Here is a 12,923-nt window from a genome sequence, read left to right as displayed (position 1 = left end):
AGCTGGTGCCAACGACGTGATCTTGGGTGCCTCCATGAAACCTGGTGACAGGGTTTAGTGTGAAAGAACGAGTTGGTGATGCAGAGGTTATGATAGGTACACAACTCGAGCAGTCTCTGCCCGTTCTCATTCATCCTTCCAACGCCATAGCGCCCAAGGCAGGAGGGCCATGAGTCATGGTCGGCCCCAACCCTGGCATTAAAGTCCCCCAGCAGGAATAGGTGTTCGGTGTTGGGGATGCTGCTAATGATGTTATGGAGTTGTTCATAGAACTGGTCTTTAGCTTCAGGTGCGGAACAGAGTGTTGGAGCATAGATGCTGAGTAGGTGTACTGGACCAGAGGTGGTGAGCAGTCGGATGGACAGTATGCGTTCCGAGCCATTTGAGGGAGGCTCTATCATGCTGAGCAAGGAGTTTCTGATGGCGAAGCCCACTCCATGCTGTCTTGGTTCTTCAGGATCCCTGCCCTGCCAGAAGAAGGTGTAGTCTTGCTCTGCTAGAGAGCCACTCGCGGGGAGGCGAGTCTCCTGAAGTGCTGCAATGTCCACATTGAGTCTACTGAGCTCGTTGTTAATGATGGCGGTCTTCCGAGAATCGTTGATTTGTGTAAGGTCTTCCGACAGGCTAGGACACATAGTTCTGACGTTCCAGCTTGCAAAGCGAAGGGCTGGTACCTTCTTTCCTTTTTTCATGTTGTTTGGTGCGGTGTATCAGTCCACCTTTCGGGCAATGACCCTGAGCTCCAAGCACCCATTGAAGCAGGCAGACTGTGGCGGGACAGAACCTTATTGACCGGGGGCTACCCGGTTTGAGGCGGGCGGTAGCTAGTGTACCTAGTGTAAAACTCTGCATTATTTGCAAGTGGCCTGAAAACCTGAATACCCTTCTTTGGTAGAAATTGTACATCTCACCTCTGCAAATGCAACTAAGTACAATTAAGTAATGATTTTTCAATGCAATAGGACATTGATATACCTTATAGCAAAAATGTTTTATTGCTTAAGCATTTTTTGAACTAGTAATTGATAATTATCCAGTAGATCATATCACTATAAAAGCAATGTTCTGCTAGCCTACTTGCATACAATAATTTTAGTAGGTCACTGAACTAAATACAATCTCTTTTATACACTAAAGCAAAACTATGAACATAAAAGATACATAATGACAAGTCAAATAGACCGTAAATCAGGAAAACCACACGTATTACAAATATCAATTCACATGAAGCAGAAAATTCACTGCTTCCAATTTGTTTTAATCGTCATTATTACAAGCACAGAGGCCTGATCAATGTCATGATAGCTGCCATTTTGAAAATCCTATTGGCAAAAATGTTTCTGTCCAAAGTTGTTGCTTGAACTCTACTTCATTTGAGTGAGCAATGTAGCTACTATGAATATTTACTTTTAGGATGCTGTATAAAAGGTACAACTGTTGTCAAATTCACATCTGCTGTTCTTTAGAAAGACTGCTCATGCTACTTTAATTCCATTCTTAAATTTGTAGTAAGGTGCTTGTATGATGTATATTTAAAATATCAGTTTTAGAAAGTGTTGTCTTTTTATTTCCCATTTTAATTTCCTCTCTCACTTTATTTTACCCTATGTGCCAAACTAAGCCCAATTAATTGGATGAGGTCAAGCAGTCAGGCTGCTAAGTGGTTGTCTATGACACGAAAGTCGATGTGATTGTAATTCTAAACATTTTTAATTAAAAATTTCAACATGATGTGACACAATACAGGATCTAATTACTGATTGTTCTAATAAGGCATTATTCTTACCACTATTATCGCACTAAAAATGCAGTCCCATATCAATAATAATGGAGAGCACATATATAACAGATGGTATGAGTGAATTACTATTGAACAAGGGGCTTCTTGTTGATTGTTGCTATATAAGTGCAAGAAAAGCTTGAAACTATATACAATCTTGTCCCTTGAGCATCTGTTACTTTGTATCATAAACTGCATAGATAGTACTATGTCCATACAATATGAAGCAATTTTTAAAAAACACTGAACATACAGAATCTACAGCACAGAAACAGGCAATTTGGTCCAACTGGTCTATGTCTTACATGAGCCACCTCTCATTCTAATTATCATTCCCCACTTTGGCCAGAATTTTACGCTTGCCGGACGGGAGACACTCACTGACCGAAAAATCGGTGGAGATCCCACCTCCGCCGGGCCTGTGGATCCAGACTGGATTTTACAGTCCCCAGGCCCTTAATTGGTCTGAGGTGGGACTGCCACCTCAATGAGACAGGAAGTCCCACCTAATGGAGCTGCTGGCCAATCAGCAGGCCAACAGGTCTTAGTCCCAGCAGCACCACCGGGAACGGTGGCCACTGTTGGGACTGCAACCCAGCTTCAGCAGGAAGAGGAAGGACAGCCCCGGAAAAGAGGTAAGTCTTTGGGGTCTCGCCAGGGGTGATCGGTCCATTCCCGACCAGGGCCGCCCCCCACCCCCCCCCACCCAACAAGTCTGTCAGAAGGCTGCCTACTTTTAACAGACGGCTTTGCAAAAACACCACACTAAATAGTGTTCAATTCTGGGCATCACCAAAACTGCTACATGCACTGGAGAAGGTGCCGATTACAGCAACAAGATTAACCCAAAGTGTAAAGAAAATGAGCTTTGACGGAATATTAGAGATGCCCAAGTTCTATAGGTTGATAGAAATAAAGGTTTGTGGGGTGCAGGGGATCTTATATGAAACATTAAATCTTATTTAACGAGTTAGAGAAATTAAATCCAGAATATTATTTCATATTATGCCAGGAAAATAGGACCAGTTGATATAAAGTTAAATTGGTTGGAAGTAAATGTAAAACTACTATTAAAGGAAGAACTTACTGAAAGGATAATTGTTTAAAATAATCTGCCAGATAGGACAGTAGACAAAACATATTAGGTGCAAAATGCATCTGTATGCTATAATGATTGGACACATGGCCTTTTCTCATTCTGACTTTGCTTACGTCCATATTTCTATAGCCAAGAAATGGCCAGTGACATATCAGGCTGAGGTGACAGTACAATGATATCTGTAATGAAGAACATGCAAATAGCTTCACAAGTACAAAAGAATACTCAGGGGTTGGGAGGTGTATAATTACAAAATAATGTGCATGTTCTCTCAACCAAAACAGTGCATCAAGACATAAAACTTCAAAACAGAGTTAAAGTAACTCAGGATAAAGTACTATACTAGTAACAGTGAAGTTTGCCTTGATGACACACTTATAAATGTATTAACATAATGATACAGGACTACAGTTTTCTGAAAGTGCCAGTTTTACCATTCTCGTGTACTAGCATCCTCTATAGCCATTTTAAAAAGAATGTTAAGGATGCACATTTATTTTTATAAGCTTTACAGCTTTAAGTTTAAAAAAGATTTTTAAAGTTGATATTCCATCATACCAACAAGTGTCAATATCCAATATTGTTAATTAAAATCAATACAGCTGGATTAGAATAGATTTTAAACTGCTTAAACATTAGAGAACATGTATACTTTCAAATGTGTTACAGCAGTAGCCTCTTAATAGGAGCACCCAAATAACCAACAAAATTTTCAATTTATACAATTCTATTAAACACACACACGGAATACAGAGAATCAGTAGCTGAACCAAGGTTCACTGTGATGAACCTTCCTCATTAACGGGATTTGTGTTTTGTACCAACTCTTTGATTAGCATGCCAGCAATTTTACATTATGCTTGAGAGTACTGTCCTCCAACAGCCTTAGCCTTCAAGAAAAAAAGGCTACTGTGGATAACCTTCAGAAAAGAAAATGTTTTCTGTCTTTTTTAGACAAATATTCATAGATAAGACCATATACATAGAGTGTATATATTCCTTTAAAAACACAATTAAAATCAAGTCAAGAGTAAAATCTTTATATAATTTTTAGTAGCAATGAATTCTGGCCTTTTCTTTCTTTGGAAAATTAAAGTTATTGCTCGTGTTTTCATTTACAAATTTATGTCTAATTAGAGTGGAAGTTATCAAAAATCTATTAGGTGGTCACTCAATGCCTGCAGTAGAACTTCAAAGTTATGATTATATAGTGCAAACTGCTTGATCAGTTAAACCTACTGTGTCCACTAATATAGCACTGTACTGGCATACAGCACATATTTATTTGTTCAGCATTGTACTGTGGTATGTCAATATGTACAGTAGATTAAAATTTTTATACTATTACAGTATAACAACCTGAATCTTTAAAGTGTGAGCAGATCAGGGGTACTCTTGCTTCCTCTAATCAACTGTTTTTATTTGTTTCCAGCTCATAGTCTGACAGATATAAAGTACTTAAACATTAGGAATAGTTTTAATTGCTGTATTATTCCTAAACTACTAAAAAAATGAAAACACAATTCTACAAACATTTTTAAAGATGTAAATTTGTGTTGTTTACAGCAGTTTCCTTCCTTTCTATTATTCTTTAACCTTCGTATTTTAATTTAATTCTTCTCTACTTACTGAAATCTTTTAAAGCATTTACCTACCTTTACACAAAAATACATAAGAGGAGCAACTTTTTTTTTTTAGAAAAAGGGATTTTAACTGGCTGAAAATCAGTTAAAGCCCAATTTTCATACCACATAGAATTTATAGGACATAAAGAAGCCATTCTGCCTAACTGGTCTGTGCCAGTGTTTATACTCTATATGAGCCTCTTCCCACTCTATTTCATCTAACCTTATCAGCACATCCTTCTATTTCTTTCTCCCGCATGAACTCATCTAGCTCCCACTTAAGTGCATTTATGCCATTGGCCTTAACGAATCAATGGGGTATTACGTTCCAAATTCTAACCACACTCTGGGTAAAGAACATTCTCCTAAATTGGATTTATTAATAAACATCGTATATTTATGACCCCTAGTTCTGGGCTCCCCCATAGTGGGAACATCTTCTCTATGCCTAATTATTCTAGATGCTAAAGACAATGCAAGAATTACATTAAAAACCTGGAAGTGCTTTGTGGTCACAGAAGTGAGTAAATGTCCCACAGTAATCAAAAAAATTAATCAACCTATTATTTAGCCACAGAAAAATTGTCAGCCTCAGTTACAAAAAAATTATAGTTCTATGCTTACTTCTTAGATCCAAAGTGCACATGTTTTTGAAGTTCTGCTGTATTGTACTGATTTATTTGGAGGGTGCCCAGGCCTGACACTGTTAAAAAGTAAAATGCACAAATTTTAGAGTTAAGCCTTATGATTTTATTTTTTCACTGTTATTTTCCTCCCAATCCATATTTATGTTTCAAAGAGGAATATCTTATTCCTGTAATCTGTGCTGGATTCAAATCTAGGTCTAGGAATGAAAGGTTTTGTGAATCAATTAAACTTTAAAATATTTTGTTTTCCAAAGGATAGTTCCATTTGCTTTATAACCATTGTAATGGTTTCAAATTTTGGCTGATATTAGTGATACTGAACGTGATTTAACCCACTCTTAAACACAAGTGGAACCTAATAGTAAAAGGATTAATAGATAATTGCTTTTGGCAGGTGGCATTTGCTTTGGGAAACATGGGACACAACCTTTCCACCTTAGTCTCTGGCGGAATGGTAGGACTATTTTCGAGTTGCAATTCCAACCTCCAGTTGCTCTTTACCAGAGCAAACCAATTATGAGTCCATCTTTGGGCTCCCTGACCAATTCGAAACGGCAGACGGATGACGCAGCCATTTTGTCAGAGAAAGGATTTCTGTTTAAAGAGACCACGACATGTTTCAGAAAAGCTCATCAGCACTTGAACCTTTCGAGCTGCATTACCTCCAGGAAAGGAGAGGTGACCTAGGAAGGCTGCCCCCCTTTGGTTTCTTGCTCTTACCTGGAGGTCCAGCTGAGGGGCTGCATTGAGGGGAGTACGCCCCCAAGGATGGGAGAAGGAGGCCAGCCTCTCTAAGCAAGTAGGCATGGATGGTAGTAGCCAAGGAAGTCATCAGGCGGAATTGTGTTCCTTACAACCTGGAGACAGTGCACCAAGAGGATCCAATACCTCAGGAGGACATGATAGGTGAGTGGCATAACACTTTCAGGTGCCAAGCCCCGCACTCTGACTTGCCCAGCATTCTCTTGTGCAGCACACCTCAGATCCACTCATTTCTCTCCCTGCAGGCACCCCACATACTCATCTGAGCAGCCACACTCACACTTCTCCTCTGCCTATTGTCTTCTTGGACCCATGCCTCACAGTGATGCCCCTCTGCATACAAGCCATTACCAGCACGCACACCTTCATGTTTTCTCTCCTTGCAGGAGGGGACAGGACACAACTTGGTGACAGGCAGATATGCAGGGCGGGGGATACAGTGGGGGTGGACTTCCAGTGACAGACACCTTGTTGTCCACTGGCAATGCGTGCCTATTTGGTCCACTGGGAAGGATGCACGCTAGCAGTAATCTGCCGCAACAGCCTGAGCCTCCTCAGCACTGGTGCTCAGACATGTACAGAGAGCTGATCCTCTACCTGTGGACCCTTTGTTGGACGCGGGTCTCGCCTCCATCCAGTTGGATCTTGGTTACCATCCCCTCTGCCCTGTGGACAGGCAGAGAAAGCAGCTGTAGAGAAGGCAGCTGGTGCTGGTGTTGCTCCTGCTCCGACTAGAGGAGTTGACAGTGATGAGCCCCCTGCCCTTGACCCTCAGTAAAGGTGGACAATGGAGGTGGATAAGCTGCTCGCTTGCAGCTCTGAAGGCTGGCAGCAGGGAAGTGCAGCTGAAGGTGGGTGAAGTGCCTTTCAAGAAAGTAGCAATCACCTGTCAAGCAGTGATAAAACTGACTGAAGGAGTGCTTTGAACATCAGCCTCTCACCTGGCCATGACTGCAGCTCTTCAGTGTGACTGATAAAAGCCTTCACAGCTTTCCAATTTCACTGAGGAAATTGTTCCTGCTGTACATTCGCTTTTTCCAACCCGCCTGGTTGCAGACACAAGGTAGAACCCCTGCGCTGTTGGGAAAAAGGGAATCCAGGCACAAATTCGCTCCTAATTGCCTTCTAAAGTACTTCAATTGGCTTCCCGCCACAGCCAGAGGGATTTTCCGCTGCACTCCCAACCCACCCTAGGGAAAGCTGGAAGTGGGTGGGGTCACATTGGGATCCCGACCCGACGTCATTTTCTGCAATGTTCCTGCCCCCAATCTCGCCTCCACCAGCCTGGGTAAATTCCATCTATAGTTTTTAGATAATACATGCCGAATTGCATCTTTAAGTCTCATTCAGTGCACGTAGATGACATTCAGCTGATTAATGCATCTTATATTCAGGACATATTACACTGCAAGTCTTTTCGCAGTACTATGCATTCTGTTTTTTTAAAACTACGTTTTCTTTACATAAAACAGCCTTTTTTAAATGAAGACTATATAAGTTCTTTTAGTGGCATTCCTAAGGTGAGTGCATGAACTTTTTTGGGCATTAACATCTTTTCGTGCAACCAAATCCTTATAAGGAGGCCCAAAAGAAAAGAAATCCTAAATATGCAAAAAAGATAATAAATCAATAAACACAACTTTCAATCTTTACAGCAGTTGCTTAAAGGTTTCTCATGATGCACATTTTCAATAAATAAGTGAGCTTTAGAAAAAACAATAAATAAATTAGAGTCTACAGAGAGCAAATGGAAGCTCTGGATCAATAACATTGCCCCATAATTTGGTATGCGTGTATGGTGGAGCGGGGGTTGTAAATCTATCTTCATAGCTGAGAAATCCACAGGTTGATGAGTCTTGTCCTTTTTCAGCAAATGACAAGAATAGAACATCTTTATCAAAATAATGCCACCAACTAGAACATGCCACTTGGTTCGTCAAGAAGTAGAGGAGATCTTGAGTTATTCTATCAGTGCCTACAATCCTAACAGCTAGTTGGAAAATGAGCAAAGACATATATGATCCATTGAACCAAATGCCTTTTGGTTACCGAGTATCCCATCCCTCTCTCCAAATGCAAATTGCCATGATAATTGAGCAGAGAATTGAAATATCTATCCCTCTAGCTAATTCTGATTGTAACATGCATTTGGTCAGGCACTGAATAATATAAACTTATTGCAAGTCAAACGCTAGTTTTAAAGCTTTCCATAAGTAAAATCTAACAGAATGGAACAGTGCCAAGAACAAATACAGTAATGAAAACAGTTTTCAGAAAATTCTAGTAGTACAGAAGGTGAACTGCACTACTGAAATAGCCTCTTGCCACGGTTACACAAAGATTACACAAATATGCATTTTTTAATTCATTCATGAGATGTGGGCATTATTGGCAAGGTCAGCATTTTTTGCTCATCCCTAATTCCCTTTGAGAAGGTGGTGAGCCAACTTTTTGAAAACCTTGCTAGGCCATTTCAGAGGGCATTTAAGAGTCAACCACCTTGCTGTAGGTGTGGAGTCACTTATGGACCAGACCAGGTATAGGCAACAGATTTCATTCACTAAAAGACATTAGTGAATTAGATAGGGCTTTAACACATCCGGCAGTTACATGGTCACCGTTACTAACTTTTAATTCCACGTTTATTTAATAACCTGAATTTAAATTCCCCAGCTACTGTATTGGGATTCCAACCCATTGCTTTGGATCATTAGTCTGGACCTCTGGATTACTAGTTCAGTTATGCAACCATTCTCTTGTATTAACACTTCTTAATGTAATACTTGTCCAATATAATGTCCCATAAGATAATACCTGTATGAAAGCTAGCGATTAGCAAGTCACACTATTTTACTGAAAAGTCTCATTGTGACTGACAAGGAGCAATTCAACCTTAAGATGCCCTTTCTATTTCATCCCTCACCTTTTTTTATATGTTTAGATAACTTCTACTGGGAAAATTACCAAGTTTCACCTACATACAATGCTAAATCTACTGTATGTCTAATCAAAGAGCTGGATAAATTCCACAAACATCAGTTTTATATTTGAAGCTTGGAAGGTACTCAAAAGTAGGTCCACTATTTATTGCCACCCTAGTTGAGAAGGTAAGCCAGGTTGCAGGGAATATGGAGTTCCTGGTGCAGATGGGTAGCATGCAAAACCATTGTTGCCCTGAGTTGGAAAATTGTCCAGAGTTGCAGCTGAATGTGCCTGAAAAAAAACAAAAACATAAATGTACAGTATTGGTAACTATTACAGTAATTGTAGCACAGGGTGCTCACATTGATATACTTTGCGTGGCAACTATATTTTCTGATTAGCTGCTCAATTTCCATCGATATTGGTTGTACTCAGCTGTGACCAATCACTATTATCCACACAATGCAGTTAACCAGACTGCACCTTGAAATTAATTTATTTTACAATCGTACCAAGATTCGAGCAAAAAAACCATTCATCCGCCAGACAATCCCTCTTTTATCTCAATCTTTCTTTTATATTAGGGGTTGCTGATGATGTGGAGGAGTGGTGCCTGTCAGTATCCAGGGAGGGGGAGAATTTGGGTTGATTCTTGGGGAAGAGGGAAGTGACGCTTTGTTACAACACAGTGCTGGCCAGGGATAGGAGCTAGGGCTGCATCTCTCTCGAATTGATTTTTTTTCCCTCTTTCAGCCCTGACCTTGACACTGTATTTTGCTAGCATCTTCTCTTTAAATGTCAAACCTGTTTCTATAAAACTTGATCCAGGATTTTTCTGAACGTTTTCCATCCCTCCTATTTTGTACCATTTTCTTTAGGTCTCTTACTGCCTGACCTACTCAAGTTCTTTTGTTACTTTCATCTATTTTAATTCTTCAATGCTTACTTCTAAAACTTCTCTATTACTTTACAGAGATGGCCGGTTATATAATTCAACAAACATGTCACAGATAGTTCCTCTCCATTTGTAGGGTTTACTCTCCTTCCCCCTTTTTATATGCTTGTCCATCTCTTATTTTTCAGTTTTGAAGGATACAAACCCAAAACCTCAGTTGTCTATTCTCATCATGCTGATCGACCTGCTGTGGGTTTCAGAGTTGTAGAATTTAGCTTTTTATTTGAATTATTAAGTATTCACCTGCTGGACTTGACAGACACTGCTGTAATATTGTTCACTAAGTATTTTCATTATTATGATTTTTAACCTCTTAACTAGATAGTCATTAATCTTTATCAACATAGCTTCAAGTACTTCTGATGTAAGTCTATTTCCTTCAATATAGTATATCATTTTGCTTAAGACTTTCCAATATTGTATTCACATTTTTCAGGTCTGCAAGTACAATTCACTCAATAACACATGTATGTTGTCAGCATTCTAAAGATCCAGATCTTGTCTCTTTTTAACCTTAGTTCTATTCGCATTTCCTCAAATGTTTTTCATTGTGGAATCTTCCTCCTCTCCTTGTATCCTTCCCAGTGAAAATGTGATTAACTGATTGAATGCTTTAAATTTCCTCTATATTTGTCATGTGACCATAGTTAGCTGATATGTGACTTCTAACCATCTTAGCCACAAGATGGAGCTTTTCCACTTACATCAATTCTGACCTCGGTAAGTGGGCAAATTATAGAGCCATAGTCGTACAGCATAGAAACAGACCCTTAGGCCCACCGCTTCCATGCTGACCATAATGCCCATCTATACTAATCCCACCTGTCTGCATTAATTCCATATCCCTCTATGCCATGCTCATTCAAGTACCTGTCCAGATGCCTCTTAGATGTTGCTACTGTTCCTGCCTCCTCTGGCAGCTCATTCCAGATACCCACTATTCTTTGTGTGAAAAATTTACCCCTTTGATCCCCTTTAAACCTCTTCTCTCTCACCTTAAATCTATGCCCTCTAGTTTTAGTCACCCCTACAGGAAAAGACAGGCTAGATAAAGATAAACTATTTCCACTGGTTGGAGATTCTAAAACTAGAGGGCATAGTCTAAAGATTAGGACCAGAACGTTCAGGAGTGATGTTAGGAAGCACTTCTTCACGCAAAGGGTGGTAGAGGTTTGGAACTCTCTCCAACAAACAGCAGTTGAAGCTAGAACAGTTGTTAATTTCAAATCTGAGATAGATAGATTTTTGTTAAGAGCGGCACAGTGACGCAGTGGTTAGCACTGCAGCCTCACAGCTCCAGCGACCCGGGTTCAATGCTGGGTACTGCCTGTGCGGAGTTTGCAAGTTCTCCCTGTGACCGCGTGGGTTTTCGCCGGGTGCTCCGATTTCCGCCCACAGCCAAAGACTTGCAGGTTGATAGGTAAATTGGCCATTATAAATTGCCCCTAGTATAGGTAGGTTGTAGGGGAATATAGGGACAGGTGGGGATGTGGTAGGAATATGGGGGGGGGATTAGTGTAGGATTAGTATAAAATGGGTGGTTAATGGTCGGCACAGACTCGGTGGGTCAAAGGGCCTGTTTCAGTGCTGTATCTCTAAATAAAATAAAAATAAAATAAAAAAGATAATAGATATGGGCCAAAGGCAAGCATATGGAGTTAGGCCGCGGATCAGCCATGACCTCATTGAATGGCGGGACAGGCTCGAGGGGCTAAATGGCCTATTCCTGTTCCTATCTTCCTACCATGGGAAACAGACTCTGGCTATCTACCCTATCGATGCCTCATAATTTTATATACCTCTATCATGTCCCCTGTTAGCTTCCTTCGCTCCAAGGAAAACAGACCCAGCCTATCCAATGTCTCTTTGTAACTCAAGCCCTTCAAACCAGGCAACATCCTTGTGAATCTTTTCTGCACCCTCTCTAGCTTAATCACATCTTTCCTGTAGTGCGGCAAACAGAACTGCACACAGTACTCCAAATGTGGCCTAACCAACGTTATGTACAACTGTAACACGACGTCCCAACTTTTGTACTCAATGCCTCGGCCAATGAAGGCAAGCATGCCATACGCCTTCTTCACCACCCTGTCTACCTGTGTTGCCACTTTCAGGGAGCTATGTACTTGCACGCCAAGGTCTCTCTGCTCAACAACACTCCCCAGGGCCCTGCCATTCACTGTATATGTCCTGCCCTAGTTTAACGTCCCAAAATGCATCACTTTGCACTTGTCTGCGCTAAATTCCATTTGCCAATCCCTTGCCCACTTTCCCAGTTGATCTATATCCTGTTGTAACCTTAGACAACCTTCTTCACTGTACACTACCACCAATTTTAGTGTCATCTGCAAACTTACTAATCATGCCCCTTACATTCACATCCAACTCATTAATATATATGCCAAACAACAGAGGGCCCAGCACCGATCCCTGCGGCACACCACTGGTCACCAGCCTCCAATCTGAAAAACAACCGTTCACTACCACCCTCTGCCTCCTATCACCATTGGAATCATTTCTGGGAGATAGGATAAACTGTCACTTAGAAAGGCACGGATCAAGGATAGTCAGCATGGATTTGTTAAGGGAAGGTCGTGTCTGGCTAACTTGATTGAATTTTTTGAGGAAATAACAAGGATGATTGATGAGGGTAGTGGAGTTGATGTGGTCTACATGGATACAAATTGGCTCAGTAGCAGGAAACAAAGGGTAACTGTTGACAGTTGTTTTTGCTACGGAAGGCTGTTTCCAGTGGGGTTCCACAGGGCTCAGTGCCCTGCATTTTGTGGTATTAATTAACGATTTGGACGTAATTATAGGGGGAATGATCAAGACATTTGCAGTCAACACAAAAATTGGCCACATGGTTGATAACGAGGAGGACAGCTGTAGACTGCAGGAAGATATGAATGGACTGGTCCGGTGGGCAGAAAAGTGGCAAATGGAATTTAACCCAGAGAAGTGAGAGGTGATGCATTTTGGAGGCCAAACAAAGCAAAGCAATACACAATTAATTGGAAAATACTAAGAGGTGTACAGGAAGTGAGGGACCTTGGAGTGTATGTACCTGAAGGTAGCAGGACAGATCAATAAGTTGGTTAAGAAGGCATAAGGAATCATTTCCTTTATTAAC

The 12,923-nt window shown here is 40.8% G+C and overlaps 1 protein-coding gene across 2 annotated transcripts in view; it reads right to left on the bottom strand.

Annotated features, from left to right (window-relative positions):
* Window positions 1–972: 972 nt before the first annotated feature.
* proser1 (proline and serine rich 1) overlaps window positions 973–12,923 on the bottom strand; it is a 39,803-nt gene continuing 27,852 nt past the window's right edge. For both annotated transcript variants that reach the window (XM_068033441.1, XM_068033442.1), the window contains one exon: window positions 973–9,126. In XM_068033441.1, coding sequence (XP_067889542.1) covers window positions 8,998–9,126 — 129 coding nt within the window. In that variant the 3' untranslated portion in view covers window positions 973–8,997. The remainder of the gene's footprint in view (window positions 9,127–12,923) is intronic.

Source organism: Heterodontus francisci, chromosome 6, assembly GCF_036365525.1.
Source record: "Heterodontus francisci isolate sHetFra1 chromosome 6, sHetFra1.hap1, whole genome shotgun sequence".
NCBI classification, from domain to species: domain Eukaryota; kingdom Metazoa; phylum Chordata; class Chondrichthyes; order Heterodontiformes; family Heterodontidae; genus Heterodontus; species Heterodontus francisci.
This window is presented reverse-complemented; position numbering and strand designations above follow the sequence as displayed.